This window comes from Pavona decussata, unplaced genomic scaffold (assembly GCF_977016875.1).
Source record: "Pavona decussata unplaced genomic scaffold, jaPavDecu1.1 SCAFFOLD_214, whole genome shotgun sequence".
Taxonomy (NCBI): Eukaryota; Metazoa; Cnidaria; class Anthozoa; order Scleractinia; family Agariciidae; genus Pavona; species Pavona decussata.
In genome coordinates, this window is record NW_028145619.1 from 3,633,789 (window position 1) to 3,660,000 (window position 26,212).

The 26,212-nt window shown below is 40.9% G+C and overlaps 4 protein-coding genes across 5 annotated transcripts; 2 read left to right on the forward strand and 2 right to left on the reverse strand.

The window, feature by feature from the left end:
* The first annotated feature begins 840 nt into the window (after positions 1-840).
* LOC146460350 (macrophage-expressed gene 1 protein-like) lies at positions 841-4,877 on the forward strand. Its single transcript, XM_085088359.1, has 3 exons — positions 841-1,702; positions 2,252-2,549; positions 3,499-4,877. Exons 1-3 carry the CDS (start codon positions 1,156-1,158, stop codon positions 3,743-3,745), a joined length of 1,092 nt encoding a protein of 363 aa, XP_084944485.1. The 5' UTR covers positions 841-1,155; the 3' UTR covers positions 3,746-4,877.
* On the reverse strand, positions 4,362-13,344 carry LOC146460351 (uncharacterized). Its single transcript, XM_085088360.1, has 4 exons — positions 13,195-13,344; positions 11,076-11,171; positions 8,271-8,374; positions 4,362-6,339 (listed from the first exon to the last, which is right to left on the reverse strand). The coding sequence occupies exons 1-4, from the start codon at positions 13,280-13,282 to the stop codon at positions 6,124-6,126; spliced, it is 504 nt and encodes a 167-aa protein (XP_084944486.1). The 5' UTR covers positions 13,283-13,344; the 3' UTR covers positions 4,362-6,123.
* A 1,240-nt stretch (positions 13,345-14,584) lies between these two features.
* Positions 14,585-18,738, reverse strand: LOC146460352 (uncharacterized). Of its 2 annotated transcripts, none has more exons than XM_085088538.1 (4): positions 18,677-18,738; positions 16,417-16,503; positions 15,440-15,543; positions 14,585-15,194 (listed from the first exon to the last, which is right to left on the reverse strand). In XM_085088538.1, the coding sequence occupies exons 2-4, from the start codon at positions 16,487-16,489 to the stop codon at positions 14,913-14,915; spliced, it is 459 nt and encodes a 152-aa protein (XP_084944664.1). In that variant the 5' UTR covers positions 16,490-16,503; positions 18,677-18,738; the 3' UTR covers positions 14,585-14,912. The 2 variants fall into 2 exon arrangements, with proteins under 2 accessions (XP_084944664.1, XP_084944662.1); XM_085088536.1 differs by lacking the exon at positions 18,677-18,738 and adding an exon at positions 17,958-18,389.
* Positions 18,739-20,172: 1,434 nt separating this feature from the next.
* LOC146460353 (uncharacterized) lies at positions 20,173-22,224 on the forward strand. Its single transcript, XM_085088292.1, has one exon. The coding sequence runs from the start codon at positions 20,237-20,239 to the stop codon at positions 22,028-22,030; it is 1,794 nt and encodes a 597-aa protein (XP_084944418.1). The 5' UTR covers positions 20,173-20,236; the 3' UTR covers positions 22,031-22,224.
* The last annotated feature ends 3,988 nt before the right edge of the window (positions 22,225-26,212 follow it).

The window sequence follows — 26,212 nt, forward strand, 5'->3', positions numbered from 1 at the left end:
GATAAGGGTGTTCAAGTCGAAAGAGAAACCTAACATCGAAAATAAAGAACGAAGAAGGAAAATAGGAAGAAAAAACAACAACAGCCGCCTGGAGCGACAAAAAACAACATCGGTGGGAAGACCAAACAGGACAATGAAGCCAAGACAAACAGAGAGAAAAAAACGGACAAAGCTAAGAAAACAATGTAGGACACATAAAACAACGAGGGCACGTGAACGAAAGAAAACTTTGCACTTTACAACTGCACAGTTCCATATCTTCAGATTTTCCCGTTGTTTGTTACTTTTTCTGATTTTCAAGCACCCTACACTTAGAGAAAAAGACAAATTGTCTTTTCATCTCGTTGTCACATGCTCGTGTTTGAATTTAACATACGACCATCACTCCGAGTCATATTGAAACTTAAGTTTGTTTGCACCTACGGCTTGTGTCAAGATTACCGAAAGAGTTTGACATAAGGGGTAACGACCCCGATTGTTGCGGAAGTCACATGATAAACTGACTGCATTGTAGATACATAGAAGCCAGCTATAACAGACTCACTCGAACGTCCAGAGTGCTTCAATCAGTGTAGCAATGACGTTCTTTCTAAGGCTAATTCTGCTTTTGGCAGCTTTGGATGCTGAGTGTGTGCTATCTGAGAACGATTCCTTTAGAGTTTCGCCTGGCGATCCTCGATTCTGCCCCCATGCAGAAGGAGTCTTTCGCTTCGAAGTTCTTCCTGGAGCTGGCTGGGATTATCTCAGAAATCAACACACCGGCTTGGTTTTCGCGAGGAGTTATTTGGGATGCAAGACCTCGGATGACGGCAAGTTTCTTATCCCGGATAAAATGGTCCTCTATCTGCCAAGTTAAGTTACGTTCATTGAACGGGCAAGCAAAACGTTGACGAATACATAAACAACGTTGTTCATTCTACAGCGTATACTTTTGGAGGCCCACCCTTCCGAGTGGAAGCTACCATCAAACAATGGGAAGATCAACTGTTTGATGAACTTGTCGCCATTGATCGGTCAGGTGATCCATTAAGTTTCGCTGTCACCGGCGCAAACTTTCCGGAAATACCTCAAGCATTGACCTTTGAAGTGAGCAACGTTATTGAGAAAGCAATAGCACAGTATTACAAAAGCAACACAATCAACGGATGTACGAAAATGGACGCTCCAAACTTTAGCTTCCAAGCCAATTTCGACGACGGATCCTGTGAAAAACCAACAAACAACTACACTTTCGGGGGCCTATATCAAACGTGCCAATTTGTAAGCTATCCAGTTGGCGATCCGTGTGAGCCCCTATTGCAAAAGAACCCCCTCACCTCTGACTATTCATGCAGTCCTGGGTATGAGCCAGTTCTCGTCCATGAAGGTGCTACTATTGCCAGATGCCGCAGTGACTGTGAAACCTGTTGGTTCTTCTTTACTTGCTGCCACGATACCTGTGGATACGCTTTCTATTCGACCTACTGGTGCGTTGCTAAGGATAAAGTGCCTCCAAATACAGGTTATCTGTTTGGGGGACTTTACAGCCGTGATATAACAAACCCTGTTACAGAAGCTCGCAGTTGTCCGCTTAAGTTTTACCCTCTGCGTTTTGGTTCAACGATGCACGTGTGTGTCAGCGATGATTATGAGATGAGCTTCCAGCAGTCAGTTCCGTTTGGTGGCTTCTTCAGTTGCACGCATGGCAACCCTCTCGGTGCTGGTAGGTATACTCGGGTGTATTAATGTTGAGAGGGAAGGAGAGGAGGTGCGAACGAGACAACGAGAATGAATTAGACCCGACAAAATATGCCATTAGGCTAAGACTGAACCACCTAATTAGAAAGTACAGCGGCCGAGAAAGAGACTCGGGTGAAAACCCCAAGAACGCCCATCCTCAATTTATTTTCATCCCAGAAACTTTCTGAACCCAAGAAAGTTCTATCAGCCCACCAAGTTACTTTCTTTTAAGATTTTTTTGGTACCGTTCTTGTTTAAATGAGCATATTTAATGTTAACTAAATAGCATGGTTTGAAAAGTCCTGAAATCTATTATCTATTATTTAAATGCCCAAAATGCTGGAAATGGCATCTCCGAGCTTCTAAATTTTTCCTAGCTTCTAAGTGAGTGACACATGATTTATGAGAAACAGTACTTAGGTTAGGCCCAGTTGAAACGTCAAATTTCTCATTTGGCGAGTCTAATTATTAGATTCGGCACATGAGAAGTTCGACGTTTCAACTGGGCCTTGGCAAACATCTTACACCGTAGGTAAATCCCAGTTGGAGAAGTATATCAGTGAGCCAGGTCCGCCCTATTGGCCACACATCTGTCCAATCGGTTATTCTCAACACCTTGGAGCTATAGAAGAAAGTGTTTGCGAGATAAACTTCTGTGTGAGGTCCAACGTGTTTAACAGCAAGGGAATTCCGACTGTCAAACGACCTCCTTACTTCACTGCACCTAAGATCATGAACTACTCTGTACCTATGCTGCTGGTTAACCAAGATTCTGGTCAGACGTGGTTTAAACACGCCAACTCCCCTCAGTGGTTGTTAGCAACCAAAAGGTAACGTGAGATTGATGTATATTATTCAATGGATGACGCAGGCATACTCGGAAAAAGGAAATCTGAGTGCTCCCATCAGGAGCCGCACCAAGACCTTGCGATTACTAGTTCGGATGCTCTACCACTGAGCTACAGGAGACTCATTGAAGCTAAGGCTATTAAACTAGGTTCATAGGACAAACACCCTGCATACTGCTAGGATAGGAATGTCAATGTGTTGCATATGCGCAATTGAAGTAAATGTGATGGAATATGCGGTGGTAACGTGTTTCCCAGGTCATCCCCTCGCAAAATAATCCTGTGGTTCCCGGATAAGATGACTAGCATGAAAAAGAAAAGAAAAGAAATTAATGAATTGATAACACTATCATAGAGCGGTTTTTAATTGACTGTTCAAACTCATTTCGCGTTTGCTTTGATTTACCTTATTGCGCTCTGTGATTGGTTGGCAAAGTTCGCGCCATTTTTTCAACCAATGGAAAACCAAACCAAAACCAATAGTGACGCATCGCACGCGTTTTCTAGCAGTTTGATGGGGGTAACATGCATTTGCTTTGAATTCTGATTGGTCAATTACGTGGTTTACATTTAAGTGCGATTGGCCGGAGTAATTACTTTGGTTTTGGTTTTGGTTTTACGACACTCAAATGAAAATCGCTCTACGGTACCAACACCAACGTTAACTCTTCTACCTTTGTCCTGATATTTTCCCTTGCGACTTCCAGTATAAAATACTCCCCCACAACTCCCCCCAAAGAAAAAGAGGAGGAGGAAGTCTGTAAAAATTGACAGGCTTGTTTAGCTTTAGAACAACAGTTTTTATGGGTTTTCATCGATCATATTTTTCTCATTGCTTTTCTCTGTGTGAACTGAGTGAAGATGCTAGCAATCCATGTAAACCATTTTCTAATTTCTGTTTGTTAAAATTATGTTGTTTTTTTTTTCGTAGCAATGTTGCAAAATATGCATCTGAAACCAACATGCATAATACCTCTGAGGGAGGCATTGGTGCAGGTGCTGCGGCTGGTGTTACAATTGGCGTTACGGCTTTCGTTGGTTTGTTGATTGCAGCCATGATGATTGGGTGGCGCCGCTACAAAACCTTGAACAGGAAGCACAGCGAATCATCGGAGCCGTTGAACTCTGCAGTTGGGGATTATGGGGCAATCTCCAATGAACAAACCTCAAATGTCTAATTTTCACGAACGTAAGAAAAGATTTGGACTGGACCATTGGACTACTGGAACAATATTTGGATCATTTTTTTTTTTACTGATGTTTGGACCCATTCTCTTTTTCCCTACTTAGTGAGGGGGTAGTTGCGTCTTTTAAAAAGACAATATATTTTTCCTGCAGTTGGAGATTAGCCAGGTATGGGTGTTTAGTTTTCTATTCTATTTTCGAGGAGGGTATGTTGTTTTTTCTAGGGAGAAATCAAGGAGAAAAATAGTTACCTCTATGTGAAGTGAATTTAGGTTAATGGAATAAAGGAGCTCACTTTGAAATGGAACTACGCCAAACTACCGATTTGTTTCAATCGTTGGATCTTGTGGAAAACAATATGATCAAACGATTTCTAAAAGAGAAATTTGAAGAGTGGTGTGCAGATTACAGCTCATCCCAAATCTAACAAGGCAAAGACTTGTTAGATGACTCGCCGGGTTGGTAGATCGATTGTAGAAATATTCGAGAAATAACAGGAAAATCACTTGTAAAGTTATGAAATCGTATGTGTCCAACTCGCGATTTTTAGAGAGAGCGGGTAATTGGGCGGTCAGGACTTGATAAACACAAAATTGCAGAGAATCAACATTTGCACTAACAGTAAAGCATTTATTTCCTTGATGCCTTTCCTATGTCACCAAAGGATTTAAAATCTAGAGCATAGAAAGTCAACGGATGTCTCAGTGGCCGACCTTGGTAGGCGGACAGTAGAAAATTTACAATCAGAAACAAAAGGGTTGGGACAAATTCGCATTTACGATGCTCCCCTACGCACGCGACAGAATCACGGTTAGCGAAAACAAAAGTATCCAGTCACCGACCCCCACCCCCCTTACAATGTTGAGCCCGTGTAACAAAAAGGCCTAATGGGCTCAACATTGACTCGGAGGGAGGAGTGGGGTAAGTAAGATTGGCTTTAAAGGGAAAATATGGCTTCATTGGCTAGTCACACTAAATTGGCAGTTAATTGGCGGCCTTTGTTACATTTGTCCCAAGACTTTCCGTCCTTCATTGTAGCTGCGTTCACACTAGTACCGAGACATACCAAGAGAGGATCCTCTCTTCTACTTAGCCGTTTAACGAAACACTTCTCCCAAGCATGTTTATAAATTACATCGTTCACACCAGGTGTCCGTTTCGAACACGTTTCCAAGCTTGCTCTGTGATTTAGGATTACAAAACACGCATGTTATCTTTATAACTATGTGTATTATGCCAAACAATGGAGCTAGAATTCACTTCTGCATAGAATTAACTCTGCAGTGAAAGTTAAAGAGGAATTCATGAATTTTCAACTGAGCGTTAGCCACAAGAAGGGAAATGGGAAACCACGCGAAAAAAAAGAGAAAATTTGTTAGACCATGGTTGGAATCGAGTCCACGACCTTCGGATTTGATCCACCATTGCTTTTCAAACTGAGCTACAGGCGAGCCAGACGGCAGCCAGGTCGCTAGTGACAAAAACAGAGGGTGAAAGATACAATGAATGTTTTGCCGTGCAGCACTAATGAGACGAATCAGAGTATTAACTCCTCGGTGAAAGTTAAAGTACTGAGCTGAACATTTGAATGTTCAACTGTTAATGCTAGGAAGTCGTTTGTGTCACTAGAGCGGTTTTCAATTAAGCGTCGTAAAACCAAATCCAAAGTAATCACTCTGGCCAATCACAACAGACACAAACAGCGCAATGAACCAATCAGAATTCAAAGCAAATACAAGTAACCGGCGCCAAACGCGGGAAAACGTGTGCGACCAAGTCAAAATTGGTTTTGGTTTCGCTTCTCATTGGTTAAAAAAAAAGTGGCGCGAGATTTGTCAGCCAATCACAGAGCCTTGTAACGCAAAACCAAAGCAAACACATAATTACTTTCAACATTCAATTGAAAACTGTTCTAGTGCTGAGAGGTAACAGCATCCATTGCACCCTTTGCTCACTCGCTTAGTCTCCAATATTGGCTACCATGTCAGTTAAACGTGTTTCGCCTGGCCTAGCGGTAAAATCCAGTAACTGTATTTGGAAGCACTACCGCGACAAAAAAAGGACCGGATCCTATAGTAAAGGATCTAACCACCACCAACTTTTGTGTAGAGCAAATAATGCCAAAAAGAGCTGTAAGGTAGTTTCATTATGCTCAATAGACATCTCTCAGTCATGATTTGCGAAATGTACCACCTGATGATCAATTTTCACGATACAAGATGAGCTTCTTTTATGATTAGACCAAACGTTTTTCACCCAGTGTGAACGCAACAGTTAAAGGCCAACGTAAATTTGTTTTGAATTTAAATTAAACGATTACGAAATTGGGCGAATTCATAAAAGTGTTCGCAAACGTATGCTGTCTGCGCAGTTAACTTTCCACTAATGATTTTGCAACTGGAACTACTGCCACTGGAATATGAGTGTGATGCACGCAGTATTCACTGACACTACCAAGCAACTTTTTGCGCAAGGTTCCCATGCCGCGGGCTCCCACGACGATAGCATGTGCGTTGTCATCTTCTGCCAGTTTACAGATCACCTCTCCAGGACGATTGCTTTGCTCCTTGTATAACTTAAAGTTAACCTGCAAGAAATATATTTTTAATTGAGATATCTCATTACAAAACCAAGGTAGAAAACTTTTGAATGCAGAGGTCCACACAACGCAGGAATTAAACTTGTTGGTAATTTTGCCGGATCTCTCTTGTGAAAGACCTCGTGTCAGGCGTCACTTGAACGTGAAAATACAAAACTGAATGCAAGGCTGGCACTACGGCAAAGGGCAGATTTATTAGTGGCCAATATTTCGACTAATAGAATCAGTCTTCCTCAGGGCCAGAGCTATACTGAAGGAAAATATAATAACGGCTCCTTAAATTAAAGTTTGAAAAATACATGGAAAAACATGATTGGCTAATACATGATATGATGACAGCGTACTTGTAAATATGAGTTAACAAAAATATACTAACGGCTCCTAAAATTAAAATTTGAAAAAATACATGCAAAAAATGATTGGCTAATACATGACATGAAGACAGCGTACTTGTAAATATGAGATAACAAAAATATAGAAGTGTATAATCAAGGTTCAGAGTTCGTTTTTCCTGTTAATGCCTTCTGGAGATAACGTTTTCCCTCTATGAATTAGAAAAGCCTCGCGGGCTTTACGGCGGGAGGCATTGATGGTGGGTTGTAGTTCGAGAGGGATAAGTTGCATGTCCGCAGAAGAGTGACCTGGTAAGTTGAAGTGTGTAGGGACTGCTGCTGTGGAGTTGGCGTGATGTGGGTTGTTTGTCGCTTGTCTGTGTTCTGTGAACCTTTCACGGATCGTGCGTTTGGTTTCCCCTATATACTGTTTTTTACATTTTTTACATTCAATCATATATGTAAGGTTAGCTCTGGTATAGCTCTGGCCCTGAGGAAGACTAATTAATACTAATACTAATAAATCTGCCCTTTACCGTAGTGCCAGCCTTGCATTCAGTTTTGTATTTTCAAAACCAAGGTAATTTAGGCCCCATCCACACGAATGCGTTTTTAAAGGTATCCGGTTTTAATCGCGGCGAAAACGAAGTAAAATATTTTCGTCTACTCTAGCGTTCTGTATCGTTTTCACCTTTCCACACTAAAACGCTCAAAAACGATAAAAGCGATTGAGACCTAGGATTCCGCATGTTTTAACCATCCTCCATCTTGGATAGATGCTCCGATTTGGACTGGAAGCGATGGCACATGACGCTTTTTTACGTCACCGTTTTAAAAAGTCTCCGTTTTTTACCTGCCCACACTAGAAACGGAGCGGTTTGCAAATGATGCGTTTCAAAAGTCTCCGCTTTCGTTGGCGTTTTCGGGGGTTATAGTGTGGACGATAGGCAAAAACGTATCAAAAAGTATGCGTTTTCAAACGAAAACGCATAAGTGTGCATGGGGTCTTACTTTAACGAGTCGCAACAAATGTAAACAACACAATAAACAAACAAGAACTCCAAGCAAATAGTGTAGTTTGTAGTTTGTTTCCTAAATCTACCATACTCTTTTTCCCCTGTATAAATTACTGATGCACTCCTATTTCTTCATCAAGGTCGAAAGAGGGTGGCCTGAGAGTCAAAAACCCTGCAAATTGCGTTCAGGCTGCCCTACGACCACCGTTAGTTCTTGTTGTAAATATTAAGTACTAACCGATCTTATACAATAGAGCGGTTTTCAATTGAGTGTCGAAAAACCAAAAGCAAAGTACGTAATTACTCTGGCCAATCACGACAGACGTAAACAACGCAATGCGCCAATCAGAACTCGAAGCAAATACATGCAACTGGCGCCAAGCGCGGGAAAACGCATGCGAACAGATACGATTGGTGTTGTTTCTCATTGGTTGAAAAAGTGGCCCAAGGTTTTTTAACCAATCACAGAACGAAGTAAAGCAAAACCAAAGCAAATGTGAAATTACTTTCGACACTCAATTGAAATCCGCTCTTAATACAAACGATTAACTTCATGCTTTGGATGACTAACCCCATGTTGCCTACATCTGCTTCCAAACGACTCCAAGAGTTCCTTCGTCTCTTTGGCGCTTTTTTCCACCTCTCTCTGGAGTTCTTCATAATACCAATAACCATCTGGGCAAAAAAAATTAAAACCTGCATGTATGATTGTGCAGCGCAATTGCTATTCCAAGGATTTGATTTTCTTAGCGGCCATGGTATATGAACCATTATACCATGGCTGGGAAATACCATAAATACCATAAGGGACTGGTCATAAAGTACCGGGGGGGGTGGGCTGGAAAAATTCATTTTTACGAAGGCTAGTTTTGTGTGACCCACCCTCATATTTTTGCAGAATAATGCATGGCCCACCCATATTTTTCAGGTAAAAAATGAAATGACCCACCCCTAGTAAATAAAGGTAAGACTATACATAAAACTAGACAAATTAGAGGACAAGTATGATAGAGGAAGGAGCACACATGCACAAAGTCTTGTTTTTGAAGTTTATCATTGCATGAGATCTATTTTTGTTGAAATACCTGAAATGATTTTGAGAAGATAATGTGCATCTAATATGTATCATTAATAACCACATGGAATCATAGTTGTTCATTTTAATGGATGCGAGTGAACTTGCCCTTTTCTTGATAGAATGTGTAGTTCCAGAAAATATCCTTACCCCACCCATGGAGGGAATTCAAGATTCTGGAGGGGATGGTGGTAAGAGAAAGAACAAAATTACAGAGATTGTATGAAAGAAACTTGGAAGTTCCTGGCGGTAGGGCGTCCTTTTATAAATTCCCTCTGTGATGGGGGATGGATATTTTCTGAAACTACACAATTATAATTTGTGCTTTTACTGTTAATACATTTCACAGTTTTACCGGCAAAAGGCACCATTTGATGCAAAACATGTGCAAAAATATTATGTGCCCCACCCCTTTAATGATGCATGGTTTTTGCTAGCCCACCCCTTTTTACATGCATGAAAACAGTGACCCACCCCCCCTTTTTTTCCAGCCCACCCCCCCCTGTACTTTATGACCAGTCCCTAAATGTTGTCTCTTCCGGTTGTTCTTGCATAGCGAAATCAGCCATATCTAACATTAATCCTTGCTTGTTTTTAATCAAAAAATTATTCCTTTCACGCTTGTTGGATATGAGATGATTATAGCCATTTCGTTGGCTATCATCTCATATCCAACGCGCGCTCGTGGAGTAATTGTTAAATATATTACATACAATATCATGCTACTGTTTCAACAAACAAAATAGGAAGTTTTAGCAACGCAACGGCGACGGCAATGGCAACGAGAACGTCAAAAGAGCAATAGGTTTTGTCAGGAGCCATAATCAGGGATGGAGACCGTAAGCGTGGGTTCCACGCGTCCCCATGTGTTGTACCAAAAAAGTTTTTTTTAAGAAAAAAATTGTGCCTCTCTTCACGTCATAAACCCGCGCGGATACACGCAAATTTGCATGGGGCGGCTACGTACCTTATGTGGAAAATGGAAGAGAAAGTCCAGTTCGGTTTTGACAAAAATACATAATTTAAAAATACTTTGAATGTGAAAATAACATGTTATTACTCTGTACATGCTTAATTTCCTCCTTCTAACCTTACTAAACTATGGCATCTCGTTACGGTCTCCATCCCTGATTATGGCCCCTGGTTTTGTAACCAAAACAACAACTCTGCACGTGCGTTACACTTTTGCCGTCACTGTACGACTAGGACGTGAAGTTTCATAATGGGACGTTCTATGGAAGACGTAAACACACGACAAAGAATTTTTCCATCTCAACTTGGGTGCGGTCTCCAATAATTCATATCCAGAAAATTTCATCTACATTTGACATTTAGCAAGTTGTAGTAATTGCGAGGACGTTTGATAAAAAGCGGGTTCATTTAATAGTGATGTTCTCGCTGCCATCGCCGTCGTCGTTGCTAAATTCCCCTAGTGACGGCCCCCAATGAGAACATTAAAGCGAAAATTTTAGTGAAATTGTTGTTCCTTGAGCCCTGAGCTCCCACATTTTTTTATGTTCTTAAAATTTAAGAGTCTATAAGTTACGAAGTTGTGATGACATCTTCGTAATCGAGTGAAAATTGGAAGAAATAAAACATAAACAAGACTACAACGTTACAAAACAACTTTCAGGCCCCAGCTGTTCAAAGAGCGGATGACTTTATTGGTTGGAGAACATTTTATCTGTTGGATAGAGTTATACGCTCTTTGAGCAACTGGGGCCAGGTGAAATTGCTTCCTCGGAAAACCTATTTTGTTAATATTATTTTTAACTGTTCCTTCGAAAGGTTAAAAGAAAATAAAATCCATAGCTCCCAGAAACAATGTTAAGTTTTGCTTTTATGTTTGTTTTTATGTGGGCCCGGATGGACATATTTGGAATATTTAACAGCCGCCATTACACAATGCGGCGTTGGCACGTTCCGATGACTCCCCGTGACGTCCCAGTGACGGTTTGCGGACGTCTAGGGAAACCAACTTCCGTTTAGAAAATGTCTTAAGATAGATTACGTGAATTCACATATTCCAGCCAACGCCCCTAGTTACCGTCTCTGTCCCCTTGTTTTCTCTTGAAGTGAATTGATACCAACCCCTTCAGAGACTAGACCAGGGGCCCGTTTCTCGAAAGTCTGGATGGCTTACCGAGCCCGATAGCGAATTTTTTTGAAGAAGCTGCTAGAAGTAGGGTTAGGTTATGGAGAATCAGAGAGCAGACCTTCACTAAAACCGCAGTGTCATTCTCTTAACCCCTCCCCCCCCCCTCCCTCACCCACACACCCCACTCCAAAGTGTTTACTTACAGGACGCGTATGGACTGGCCGCGCTTGGTGGAAGTTCCCGCGCGTGGAGGATCAGTAAAATGTCTTTTTCTTTATCACACAGGTTCTTCATATACCCTAAAATTAGTGAGGGAAAATAAAGAAAAATAACGTCAACGTTTCACGGCCAGTTATTTAAACCGACTCTAACTTAAGCCGCGGCTTAAGACAAACAGAGGGCCTCTAAATCTGTTTATAAGTGGTGCAAGCCTTCTTGTTACCATCAGCAGCAGACAATGTCTATATGTGACTATTGGCAAAATTGGAAATGGCTTAGAACTGGGTTTTGTTAAACATCGTCTAAAGGCTTATTTATTTGGGCCAATATTTCAACTAGTACAACTAGTTTTCTTCAGGGCCAGAGTTACAATGAGAAAAACTAACGGCTCTTTGAGCCATTAGTGTGCTAGTTGAAATATTGGCCCAAATAAATACGCCTTTTGCCGTAGTGTCAGCCCTACAATCAGTTTGGTTTATTTACACGTAAAGTGACGTCTGGCCAGCGCGTGCTTTTCTACTTCAAGAGATCTGGCAACGTATTCAGAACAGTTTATTTTGCGTCGTGTGGTCCCCTTGATCCAAAAGTTTAGTCTTGGCTGATTGCGGTTGTTTACGCCTGTTGTGATTGGCCAGAGAAAATACTCTGGTTTTGGTTTACGACACTCAATTGAAAACCGCTCTGAGATGTCCTATTTCTCAATGTTGTTATAATGACAGTTCGTTTTGACTATCTGATTTCTGTCCTTTTTAGCCGTATTTAATCTCAAATGAATTGATTTTGCCGATGAAACGAAGTTTGTGACTATAAGGTGAAAATCACGAGGCCTTCAAACGCCCCTCCCATCCTCCCCAGGATGTGAGGGGCAGACCACCACCCCCGGAACAGGCGGAGATAGGCACTGCTGGTATTAACCGCTTTATGAGCACTCTAGCTAGGACGTAAATTGAACTGATTAGCTACGAGCACACAACTACGACACCGAATTGCTGCAGCTGCAGATTAACTGATCCTGAAAGGGCATCAGTTAAATTCATCAGGCAAACAAGAAGAAACTAGTCTAAAAGTCTCATTATTGCACGGAGGAAGTTAAGCTGAGGTAGCGCACTTCAAGTGCTCCACACCAGACTCGGGGTGGAAGCTGAATAATGAACCAGACGATCAAATATGGCATATCGAATCAACACGTGGGCATTTTCACATGTTTTCGCGCTCCTTGCTGCATATAACTTGATATCGATAAGCGATGCTCTTCCATAGATTTTGCTTGGTATAAAACGCAATCACCAGTCAGTGGTCCAAATTAAGAGCACCCCTTTCCCTTAGATTCCGAGAAGACGACAATTCTATAAACTAGTTGATGCTCAATGAACGCTGTAGTCTTTAGCATGCATTGCGGACTAATTTTTAATTTTAACGGAATGTGCGTGACAGGTACTGACAGTGACTCAACAGAGAGTTGAAAGCTGAAAGTTATGTTTTTGAGACACATGAACCCTTGCAACGCAACGCAACGTAACGGTATTAATAGCATCACTTGTATTTAGCCTCTTGCTCTTTGAAACGGGCCTAAAAAAACAAATAAGCAAAAAAGACAGATGAGCGTGACTGGGAGACGCGTGACGCGTTAAGATATCATCGATATCTTGACTCTCCACTCTTTTTTTCCTTCGCGTTCGAGGTCTTTTGACATATTTTCACTTCAGTCAGTGAGCTACAAGAAACTAGCACAAGTGAGAAGACCTTAAGATCGGGCCTGATAATTGAACCTTATTAATCATGTGAATATCCATTTTTATGAGTTCGTCTCGAAACGTGACCACTTGCTCGTTCACGGTTTTTTTTTATGATGAGTATAAACATCTTTGTCACCTGGAATGTTGTCTCGGAATGACATTAATAATTAGTCCCTTATTTGACGAAGCGTATGTGACCAACATATTTGAATGTGTAAACCAACCATGATTTGAGCAAAGAAACTTTGAGTGTGTCTTGGCTAGAGCACTAGCTCTCAACAAACATTCTTTCTCCTTCGATGTAACAGAAGCACCTGGACTCATCCCTTAGAAGTGTTATTGATAATTCACCTCATTTCATACTTACAATCAAAAGCTTGCTCAGAGTGTTCGCTTGCATCAACTCCAAGTATTATTTTCCTCTGAAATAATCCACTATCCTGACTATCAGCCATTGCTACAGAAATGAGTTCCGCAAAAGTGCAGTTTGACGTCACGTGCTCTTCTCTACTGACCACACGAGTGTCTCACGTGACAACTGATATTGGGGTTTACGTGCGTTCTGCACGTAGATAGATCATCGTGTTCGGCTCTGTCGACTTTGCTGACCTGACGATAATCATTCTCTTTAGCGTTTCAGAAGTAACCAGCACAAATTTAACAATCATTCACAGTCCAAAGGCTCTCAAGGGTGTTTTTAAAGTACATTCTCCTCATGGTAAAATTGGACAGTTGAAAGTTTTTTGGTTTGGTCGGATGTTTGTACGCTCCAGACGCACGCGCATTTGTTCATGCAGTTTGATCCTCCCGTAATTAAAACAATATTCAAAATATCAAGCAGATGCGGTCCCTTACGAAAGACCAGGCCCTTGGTAGTTTCCACGTACCAATCCCTACAAAACTTCCAAAACGCCGTATAATTTTTCTTTAACTCTTTAACAAACTTTTCCATCTTGTCTCCATACTTTCCTTATAAAAGCACTGGGGAGAAGTTAATAAAATATCAAGAAAATTCGCCTTAGGTGATCATATCTTGAGTTTGACGCGAAATTAGTACATGCCCTAGCTCGCAAAATTGTTTTAAACTTGCCAGCATACTTAGGGTCGTAAAGCGTCACATTATCCAATTTGCGCTAGCTGCGCGCTCGTGGTGAGATTGTATCACCTGTCACTCAATCGTCGATTTTCGGAGGTTGAAATATTTAGAAGACCCTAAAAGTAGTCGGTCGTGGTCGCCTACGGGAGGAGCTCGCTTGCAAGAGGGTCCAATGATAGAGACATTAGAGAGATTAAGAGCTACATTTACGGCAACCAGCAGAAATAACCACGTGACCATGTTTGTCCCTCATTTCCCGCTCGCTGTTTTCAGTAAAATTGAGTAGTTTCGCGTTAGCACCAGAAACCAATTTTTTTGTAGTATTCTCTTCTAAGTACTGTTATTTTTTTCAAGAAAATATAAACGCAAATCTCACGTATGCCGTAAACGCGATTCTTACTGAATCCCTCTCTATTGCTTATGAGAGGTGGTCGCACAGGCACGTTCGACTACATTTGTTTGTTTTTGATAGCGTTTCATAACAGAAAAACAGTGGTTTTAGCAGTACTAATGAAGGAGGTTTATTACTGGAACATCTGCTTCAAAATATAGTTTTTGATCAAGATGTCAAAGAGTTGAAGATGACCGTGAACGTTAGTTAATATTCAAGCCCCTAGAAAAGGAATGTTCAACAGACTGACTAAAATGAAAACAAATACGATTTGGCAACAACAGCAATTTATATAGTTATTCCCATTTATATACATAGTATTTCTTATTAAGCCCTTTATTAAATAACAATTTTAAAAGATCTGCATCCTTTCATTTCAGCCCTCTCTTCTGATTCATAACAGAACATTGCATATTTTAATTTTATATTTTCGGTTAGAATTATTAGACAAAACAGGAAAATTCCTTCGCTTACAACACTGCAGACATGTTATAAGATCTCACTGCAGGTTTGGAAATGTGAAAAGATCTGGGTACCAGATTAGCCAACGTATGGAATGAAACACTGAAGACACCAAGTATGAGCTTTGAATCTGCCATCAAATATAACCCAGATTATTCTCGTAAAGTTCCTTTGGATCATTAAAGGAGGCTTTCGGTGGTGAGCCTGAGTCCTCGATGTCTGGAGAGACTGGTGGTACAACTGATACAGGCACATCGGAGTGGTGGGTGCAAAAATAACTGACACTACCGGACAGGGTGCGGCTGATTGGGTCACGCCCTCGGGATCCCATCACTATGTGGTCAGCGCCTTTCTCTTTAGCCATCCGGAGGATGGCTTCTGTCGGGCTGTCAGACTCCATAAACATTCTGCATTTGATCTGTATTGAAAACGAAAATAGCATTTTGTAAATGCCATTTTAAAGAAATCGCGCTTATCGATCGAGCCGAGCTGTCTGTCTGAGGCTTGGGTTCGAACGCGATGGGAGCGCAACAAACAAATGAAGACAAGCAAGCAAACAAACAAAAACACGAACAAAATGAAAACGTTTTTTCATCAACGTGCGTACAAACTGTAAAAACGACTTCACTTCGACACTCAAGATACAGAGCATGTGTTTCTTACGTTTTTTTCTTTGCACTTTTTGTAAAATGACTGAAGAATGCGTTCAGATTGCACAGAGCTCTTTTTTGCAGTTTCCTCCCAACCACCAGGAAAAGGATAGCCATCTGTGTTGGAAGAAGAAAAACTTATTTTTAGCATAAACATAAAGATGCTGAGAAACTTGCTTTGAACCTCATTATGACGCGAGGCTTCATGCATAGTTTCTATTATAAAAATTAGTCTTCATTCATATGCAAACAAAAGTAATTTTCACATGAAAAGCTTTGCACTTAGCCTCGCTTTCGTAATGAGGTTCAAAGCAACTCGGTAATGGTCCATTTGATTGGCTAGAATGGTGAATCTCCCGATCAATATTTAACTCTAAGAGCGAGCGCATGCCTTCCAAGCATAAGTCAAAAAAAACCAAAATAAAATAAAACAAAACAAAAATAAATAAATAAATAAATAAATAAATAAATAAGGAAAAAAACAGAGTACTTCACTCGTTTACTCCCTCATTTTGATAATCTGAAAAACGTGCAAGAAATTGCGAACGCTCGTAAAGGAGGAGGTGGGCTCTAGAGAGAAAACGACAGACAATGTTTAGCAATTCTCGCATTTAGCGTCAAGTGTATTCAGCGTCTTTCTCGTGAGGATCAAAAGTATTGATATTTCGTACGATCGCTCGCTCGCGCGTGAGAATCGACGCGTTCGGCGCGAGTCCTCGCTTTCTGCAATTCACTTCTCTCGGCCTGTCGTGAATTTCAAGACAAAAACACGATTGTTTTGTAAGCTAGGTTCCCACTTGGTTCCTGAGCACGGTGCCCAAGTACGATTCCCGCTGGGCACTAATGCGTGCTCGTGTTTCTATTTTGTGCCCGGTGCCCGGGCACCAGTGCTCGGGTACCAAGTGTGAACATAACCCAAGAAACAACACCATCGAGCTGTCCCGTTACTACAAGAACAAGGTGCATCTTTTCTCTTCTAAGTCTTCTTACATGAATATGGAACATTGGACTGCGGCAGGTCGTTTGCGTGCACTAGAAGCACCTCATTACCGGCTTGGTGCATGTTACTGCAATACCCTGAAAAAAGGATAAAAAAATCTACTTCAGATATACTTCGATAGAAATTATCGAGAATCAATTGGATACAATCGATATCAGTGATCGACTGAATTCAATTGCCGAAAGCTATCGATGGATACTGTTAACCGATAACAATCGAACTCACAGAAATTTGTTTATTAATTGTTATCGATTGACAAAAATCGATAACAATCGACTGCATTGATGTTTTAAGGACGGAGCCTGCTATTGTTACTGCGCATACGTTTTGTGCATCTCGTGATACTCGGCTTTCCTATGGGTGGTGGTGACTAATACAGGGATTATTTAAAAGCAGAATTTAGCAATTGCTTTTGGTATCCAAAAACCAAATTAGGGGTAACCATACATTTTTCAGACATAATATAGCTTCAATTTGGAAAAAAACACCATATATTGCTTTGTATTTTACCGCTTTTCAGAATTATTGTTGCTTATCTCTAAAAAATGCGTGGTTACCCCCAATTTTCTTTTTTGGACTACAATAGCGCTATAGCCCATTCTAAGATCTGCTTTTCCCGCATAGTCATAAACCGCGCAAAAACACCTCGGTATTTAGTAGGCGCCATTTCTCTTTGGAACCATAGTTGCGCCCAACCTCGTTCCCAGGGTCTCTGCGCCAATGACTAGCCTGCGTGGCAAGTGTTTCAGTGGGGTTTTGTGCTATCCGCCTGGCCAAAAAACAAAAAGGCAACAGGCAACCCAATGACCGAAAATTGTGATACTATAAAATAGGGTTTGTTTACGTGACATTTGCGTAGGCCATCGCTAACATATTGTACAATATCAGTACATGTGATTGACAGTTGAAATTGGAGAATATAGCCTGTGCGCGCGAGAGACAACAGAGAAAGCGTAGTGTTTGGGTGATCGGAGAAAAAACAATGTAATTTATAGGAGATCGAAACATAAATAAAACGGATTAATTTGCCGAACAACGTGCGTTTGTTGTGCCCTCATTAACGAGTTCGGTACCCCCAGTTTAAAGGTCAAAAATCGGACAGTATTCAGCTGAGCAAATAAACTCGTAATTCTTGAGGTATTATTTTAATTCTACGACCGGAGAGTACTTGGAAATTTTATGACCAGGTTGAATACGAAATTTTAGTTTTTATCTTCTCAAAAAAAGTCTATATATTTCGGGGCACGTACAGACTATGCGCAAAAATCTATTAGGACTGATGACCGTACGTGGCCAAGAAGCACTGCACTGTGTTGGGTCAATTCAAGCTAAATGCACCTCTGAGCTAAATCAATGTATTAAGTAGATATGCATTGAAAAAAGTATATGAAACACACTGATCTTTTCTATGTTTCTAAGAAAAGGAAAAGTGAAAGCAACTTCAACGTCGAGTCGGTACCAGGTGATTTCCGCGCGATCAGGCATGTTTACATGCATGCGTGTGTTTGTCATGGGAGCAGGTCATACTTACATTGAAATGCATGTTCGCTATTTTTGCTGCCATCTACTGGTATCAGAACTGTTTTCCCTGCCTCTTTGGTTTGAGGATCAGTCGACATTTTCGTATCCGGGTGGATTGCACGAAGAAACGGCCTGTTATAAAGGATACTGTAACACGAGCAGATCTACTGTTTAACCTTTTGGGTCGACAGTGGGCGTTGTTATTCATATCAAAGAAGCTGTCACGTTTACAAGGAGCGTGACTCTTGAGACCTTGTCATGACTCGATTGTGAAAAGGTGCTTCGACAACGATATCGGTAGTGAGGGAATTCACTTTTTGTCAAAGTTCTCCCTCGTAAAGAACATCACAGAAAACAATGAACAGCTAGGCAGCAAGATCTGGCGACAAAATAATAAATCCAGCTACAACAGCTAGCAGCTCTTCTACGATGCAAATGAGGTATCAACTTTCAACTTTATTGCTTCACCTAAATACATTGTTTATCAAAATGATTTTTGCAATGTAATATAAGTGATGAGAGAGTCTATAGAAAAGCAAAAAAGTACTTGAATTTATAAATCCCTGTGGAAATTAATATTAGGTAGGTAGTCAACTCTGCTACTTACAGCACAGGCAGCCCAAGCTCAATATCAGACAACTGTTGAATCATAAGGATTTGTATGGGAATACAACGGATTTGTGTAAAATGGTAGAAACTAACATTGTTTTGTCAATAAAATCAACTTACCCTGTTTCTACTTGTATTCTTTGTCATTTACCAGCTTTTTAAGCCGATTCGAAGCGATTTCGGTGAGTCAGAGTTAGGAAATAAATCCGTTGAAATCATCCCTAGTGTCCCAATTCCTTCATAGAATCAAAGTAGAGATGGATACCTATCCTGCCAGTGCACCTCCGACTCAATTGAAGCCGTATCACGTTTGCTAGAAAGTTTTTCTTTCAAGTCAACTCGCTTCTGAGATTTCGAAAGATGCGCGGCCAGAACGCCATGGACACATTGAACGTTCGAACAGCACGCTGGGTAACAAAAGTTCCCTGGCACGGGGGAACAGCGACCAGCATGCAGTTGTCCACAGCCAAACAGATTTGTTCCCGGGGCCTCCTCGTGTGTTACTACCGGACTATTCAACCTAAATTTCCGACACAGAATCAAATATATGGACAACCTGTTGTCCTTTTTCCCGGAAATTTGGAAATTCCTCGAATTTTCCTTTCCATTGGTCATTCCATTTCACCAGATGCTCAGCCCCAGTTTCTTACGTGATTTAAAAGTTACCCTCGCGTTTACTGAATAAATTTACAATGCTACTCATTTAGTTTGTGTAATGTGGTCGAACTATCCAGGAGCTTACGTCGTAGGAGCGGCATTTTTATTTCTGAATAGTCCGCCGTTTCTGTAGAGGTTGAACGAGTTGAAATAATCGTGAGGCAGCATAAATGAAATAAAGATATATTTTCAGGTGACTTTTTCGTTATCGTTGGGACATGCAGAGACGACGACGACCACAACAAGAACGTCAGAAAACACATGATAGTTTTAATTAGCAAAACACTGGCTCTGTACGTGCGTTATAAACTTTGATACCTTTCTTTGTCGTCATCTACAAAACAACGATGTGTAATCACCATTCAAAGTTTTATGAAAACCGCGAACACATGATGATTTAGTTTCCTTTCTCTTAAGAGGGTCCCCAATAGGTTTTTCGGGATCCGGGATTCTCTTAAAGCCGATCCTACGACGTTAACTCCTGGATAGTTCGACCACATTACACAAACTAAATGAGTAGAAATTACGCAAATTTATTCAGAAAACGCGAGTGTAATTTTTAAATCCCGTAAGAAACTGGGGCTGGGCCCAGTTGTTCAAAGCCCGCTAATTCTGGATTAACAACAACTTTGGTAAGAGTTTAATTACAAAACAATTAAGCTTTTTCAAAAAGATTTTTGTCCCTCAGTTTTGACGTTGACTCTTCTTTACCACTGGCTTAAAATTAGAATTTTTTAAAAACTGCAAAAGCCGTGAACGAAGATCCTGCTTGCTTGTACGTTGGATCTCACAGGAGATCTAATCAGCCAAACTTGAAAAATAGACGATGAGAAGTCCAAAGACTACTGCAAAGCTGACACAACGTAATATATTTTAAAACAATATTTCGGCTGGCCAAACCAGCCTTCTTCAGGTTTAGATGTTACTAAATTATATAAATGAAATTACAATATATTACGGAATCTTAAGAAACGACAAGACATCGTTATCAAACCGGCCGACAAAGGCTCTGGGACGGTAGTGATGGACAAAACCTGGTACATAGACGAATGTAATCGACAGCTTAACGACGTTAAATTCTACAGAAAACAAGACGGAGACATAACTAACCAAATTCAACAACGAGTTACTATTTACGTTCAACGCATGCTCAAAGACGGCTACATTGACGAAAAGACGAAACAATACCTTATACAAACTGACGTTAAACCTGGACGCTTTTACATTTTACCTAAAATTCACAAAACTGGAAACCCAGGACGCCCCATAGTTTCATCTAACAGCCACCCTACTGAACGCATCTCACAATTCGTTGACTACCACATTAACCCTCTCGTCTCTTCCTTGGATTCGCACATTAAAAACACTACTGACTTCCTTAACAAACTCTCTAACCTTGGAACTCTACCTAGTAACGCCATGCTTGTCACTCTCGACGTTTCATCATTGTACACCAACATTCCACACAACGAAGGAATTGATGCTTGCCGTCATTTCCTTGAAACTCGTACGGACAAACACATTCCTACTGAGACACTTTGTGACCTTTTACGCATAATACTGACCATGAATAACTTCACATTTAATCAGCAACACTATCTTCAGGTCCATGGTACTGCCATGGGTACTAAGATGGCTCCTTCATTTGCTAACCTTTTTCTCGGCATTTTCGAAATTAACGCTCTCTCTAATGCTCCTTTCCATGTCCATACCTGGTGGAGGTTCCTTGATGATATTTTTATGATTTGGACTGAAGGTCTAGATCATCTTAAAATATTCATCGACTACCTCAATAATATTCATCCCACTATTAAGTTCACTAGCAGTCACTCATTAACTAACGTTCCTTTTCTCGACGTAATGGTATCTCTACATAACGGCACTATACAAACTGACCTATACACTAAACCTACAGATAAACACCAACATCTTCTTAGTTCATCATGCCATCCTCAACATACTAAAACATCTATTCCATTTAGCTTAGCTCTTCGCATCCGCCGTATCTGTTCTACTAACGCTACATTTCAAATCCGCATTAATGAATTAAAAGCTTATCTCCTCGCACGAGGATATCATAACACCTTCCTGGACTCACAATTCCTACGAGCTGCTAATATTTCTCGCACTGACGCTCTGCAAACTAACCGTAACGACTCTATTAACCGCATACCTTTTGTCGTTACATATAACCCAGCACTTCCTCACCTCTCTAATATATTACGCAAACATTTTAACATATTACTTTCCTCCGACCGCTGCAGGGACGTTTTTAAACACCCACCTATCGTCGCTTACAGACGCACTTCCAACCTTCGCGACATTTTAGTTAAAGCACAGCTACCGACTGTCACCGCTCCTAACAGCACTAATTCACCACCAGGATCTTTCCGCTGTGGACAAAATTGCGCCACTTGTCCTTACATTTCTAACGGTCTTAAACATTACACATTTTCTTCAACAGGCGAAACCCGTAACATCACTTCACACATAACCTGTAACACCAAAAATTTAATCTACATGGTACAATGTAACCGCTGCCATTTACAATACATAGGTGAAACTAAGCGACGTCTCAAAGACAGATTCAACGAACATAGACGCCCAGTTGACAAAACTAACATTTCATCCAAACCAACCACTGTTTCTGAACATTTTCTTTCTCAACCTAACCACTGCCACACTGACATGCAACTAATACCACTTGAAGTTATCCACTCCTCACGTGATTCAATCAGAAAAGCCAGAGAATCTTTTCTTATAGATTTAGCGGGGACCTTGGAACCCCACGGTTTGAATAGACGTGATGAATTGTAATTTTTTTATTTTATTTTACTTATTTCCCCATCCTTTGGTACCACCTTGTAAACGTCATTTCCGCTGCTCCCATGTATTGCAACATCCTCCATGATATATATTGTAATTTCATTTATATAATTTAGTAACATCTAAACCTGAAGAAGGCTGGTTTGGCCAGCCGAAATATTGTTTTAAAATATATTACGTTGTGTCAGCTTTGCAGTAGTCTTTGGACTTCTCATCGTTTAAAATTAGAGTTAAAAAACAATTTTAACGAGCGAGCAGAAAACCTACCGTTAATTATTAATCGCAGATTAACGTTTATCAGCTTTCGAACAACCGGGCCCTGGGCATTCGGCGAAATGGTATCATGCCCAGGAGTACTCGTACCTTGACAAGCAATTCGTTCTTCCCAGTCACCGGGCTTTGGTTTAAGTGTTGATTTGAACGAAAGCGGTGAATGCTGTACGAATCGCAACTTACAGTGCCAGTGAAAAATCTAGTCTCATGGAATATCATCACACAAAATCGCCCCAACACAGACTCAGGAAAGAGATCTGGGGAAGAGTATCCATTGAGCGCCACTTTACTGAATTAAAACATGGTGGCGGGAAAAAAGCCCGTATAAAAGCACATTCGTATACACCATGCTTTTCGTTATCAACGGAGTCGTTTCTTTTGTGTTCACTTGTCGCCTTTTGTTTTTTCGTTTCTTTCAACCAACCCTAATCATACCTGTCATTCCATGAGTTTCCTTTGTAAAAGTTACCGAATTATTACTAATCATTTGACAAACTTTGTTCACACTAATTGTTCGACGTTGCAGTATCAATAAAAAGGCAAATTAGCCTGCATGGCGTGTCGGAATGCACGAACCATGAAGTTTTTAGAATATAATATATTCAGATTTACCATTACTCGAGTTTGAAAAGTCATTCATTCAGATTAACGGTTAACTCAGATCTTGGTTTATGAACGAAAGTTATCGAGTGCTGTTCGATTCGCAAAGCTGAAAAGCACCAGTAAATCCATCGCGTTTACCTTCCGTGATTCAATATATCAAAGAAAGATAAGTATTTTTGTTGTTGTTGCTGTTGTTGTTATGTTATCCAGTTTTATAGCTTAATCTTGAGCATGTTATGTTCATTGCAGGCTAACGGTCTTGGTTTTCTTGGCTTTCGTCGATTTCGCTTGGCGTCACTTGCAAGCCGTCCTTATTCTTGATCAGGCAGGCACACCGGTAGACGTAAATGACACTGCATCAAAAGATTTAATCCGCGGAATCTGTGGTGGAATTACATGATTCGCGTCCTACGTTAACAGCCAACTCTGCGGAAGCAGTTGTGATGCTTGCTGCGGACTTGATTAGCGCGGCACATGACGTGGTTCCCGGTTGAATCCTCAGTTGCAAAGAGAACAGAAGAACGGTTCTCTAAATAATAAAACATACTGGAAACGTGCAGCCCGTGGACTGCCTCAGGTCTTTTCGTTTGTCTACAGGAATTGCCAGCACATGTAGCGTGATACACAACGGCAGCTTTTCCTTTACTGAAAAGTTTCATTTAAAAAGTGTGTTTTTGTTCGATCTTATGCTGATTCAAGTGCATGGCCAAATTCTTGTTCATAGTTTTAATTGGATATTCTTTGCTCGTGTGAACAGTGACAAAAAAATTTCCTTGTGGCATACAAAAACGACAACAGAGCTAAAACATGCTGTTGTGCATCACGTTGAAAAGACCGAATATACCATGGAGTAGCTACAGGAAAATATGGCAAACTAGAGGTGCTTTCCATTTGTCCGAACTGGCTGGCCGAAGACTGGGTATTCCGCTGAATAAAAGCACGATTTTAAAGAAATGGCTCCGGTGCTACACCTTCAAGCTCCTTCAAATTGGGGCAAACCATTTCCAAATTCTGCATTATGAAGAATCTTTAGAGCTAACTCTTCAAAATTTCTCGTTCTATTTCAAACTGATTGGCCAAGCTGGTCCATTCTGGCAAATGGAAAACACTCTAGTACAAGAAAAAATCAGCGCTTTAATAACAATAAAAGATTGGGAAGAAAGAGTACTCGGAAATATTAGTGACGGAGAGCCGCGAAAATCTTCATGGGAGTTTGAAATTGGCGATAGAGAACTATTTTGGTTTTGGAAATTTTCTGGCGAACTATTTTGTGACGAAAAAATTTTGGTAGGGACCTCTATCTAGGGTTTTATGCAGAAAATTATTAACCCTTTTCCGTTAAGTACTGGGAAGTTGGACGTTTTGGGGATTCACTTTTAGTACGTTTGCAACAAGCCACCCGTCACTAATATACCTGAGTACCCAGTCAAGAGCAGCCAACATTGCTCCATGGTGACCCATACTGGCAATTGTCAACCCTACAATATGGGTACCCATATACCAATAATGGCCAACAAAGGCACGCATGAACCAATATTGGCATATAAGGGTACGCATGGACCAATATTAGCTAATATAAATACCCATGAACTAATATTGGTCAATATAGACACCCCTGGAAACGTATTGGCCAATATGGGTAGCCATATACTAATGTTGGTCAATATAGGTACCCAGGAAGCAATATTGGTCAAAATGGGTAGCCATATACCAATATTGGCCAATATAGGTAACCAAAGACCAATATTGGCCAATATGGGTACCCAGGGACCAACATTAGCCAATATAGGTACCTATGGACCAATATTGTCCAATATGGGTACCCAGGCACCAATATTGACAAAATATGGGTACCCAGGGTCCAACATTGGCCAATATGGGTACCCATGGACCAATATTAGCCAATATGGGTACCCATGGACCAATATTCGCCAATATGGGTATACATGCAACAATATTGGCCAATATTGATTCTTGGGTACCCATATTGGCCAACATTGGCCTCTGGGCACCCATATTGGCCAACATTGGCCCCTGGGCACCCATATTGGCCAAGATTGGTCCCTGGGCACAAATATTGGCCAAGATAGGTAGCCAGGGACCAATATTGGCCGACATGGGTCCATGGATGCCCATATTGGCCAATATGGGTCCCTGGGTACCTATATTGGCCAATATTAGTGCACAGGGACCCATATTGACCAATATAGGTCCTCTGGCACCCATATTGGCCAATATAGATACTCATGGACAAATATTGGCCAATATTGGTCACCGGGTAGCCATATTAACCAATATAGGTCCATGGGTACCCATATTGGCCAATGTTGGTCCCTGGGCACCCATATTGGTCAATATTAATGCCCAGGGACCAATATTGGCCAATATTGTTGCATGGATACCCATATTGGCCAATATTGGTCCATGGATACCCATATTGGCCAATATTGGTCTTTGGTTACCTATATTGGCCAATATTGGTATATGGCTAACCATATTGGCTAATATTGCTTCCTGGGTACCAATATTGGCCAATATTGGTTTATGGATACCCATATTGGCCAATACTTTTCCATGGATGCCTATATTGACCAATATTAGTTCATGAGTACTTATATTGGCCAATATTGGTATATGGCTACCCATATTGGCCAATATTGCTTCCTGGGTACCTATATTGGCCAATATTGGTTTATGGATACCCATATTGGCCAATACGCTTCCATGGGTGCCTATATTGACCAATATTAGTTCATGGGTACCTATATTGGCCAATATTGGTCCATGCGTACCCTTATATGCCAATATTGGTTCATGCGTGCCTTTGTTGGCCATTATTGGTCCATGGGTACCCATATTGTAGGGTCGACAATATCCAGTGTGGGTCACCATGGAGCAATGTTGGCTGCTCTTGACTGGGTACTCAGGTATATTAGTGACGGGTGGCTTGTTGCAAACGTACTAAAAGTGAATCTCTAAAACGTCCAACTTCCCAGTACTTAACGGAAAAGGGTTCATAATTTTCTGCATAAAGTCCTAGATAGAGGTCCCTACCAAATCTTTTTTGTCCACAAAATAGTTCGCCAGAAAATTTCTAACACCAAAATAGTTCCTAATCGCCAATTTCAAACGTTCGTGGCTCCCCGTCACTAATATCTCAGAGTGGTCTTTCTTCCCAATCTTCTTTATTGTTATTAAAGCGCTGAGTTTTTCTTGTATACTAGAGTGCTTTCCATTTGCCAGAAAGGACCAGCTTGGCCGATCAGTTGGAAAATAGAACGAGAAATTTTGAAGAGA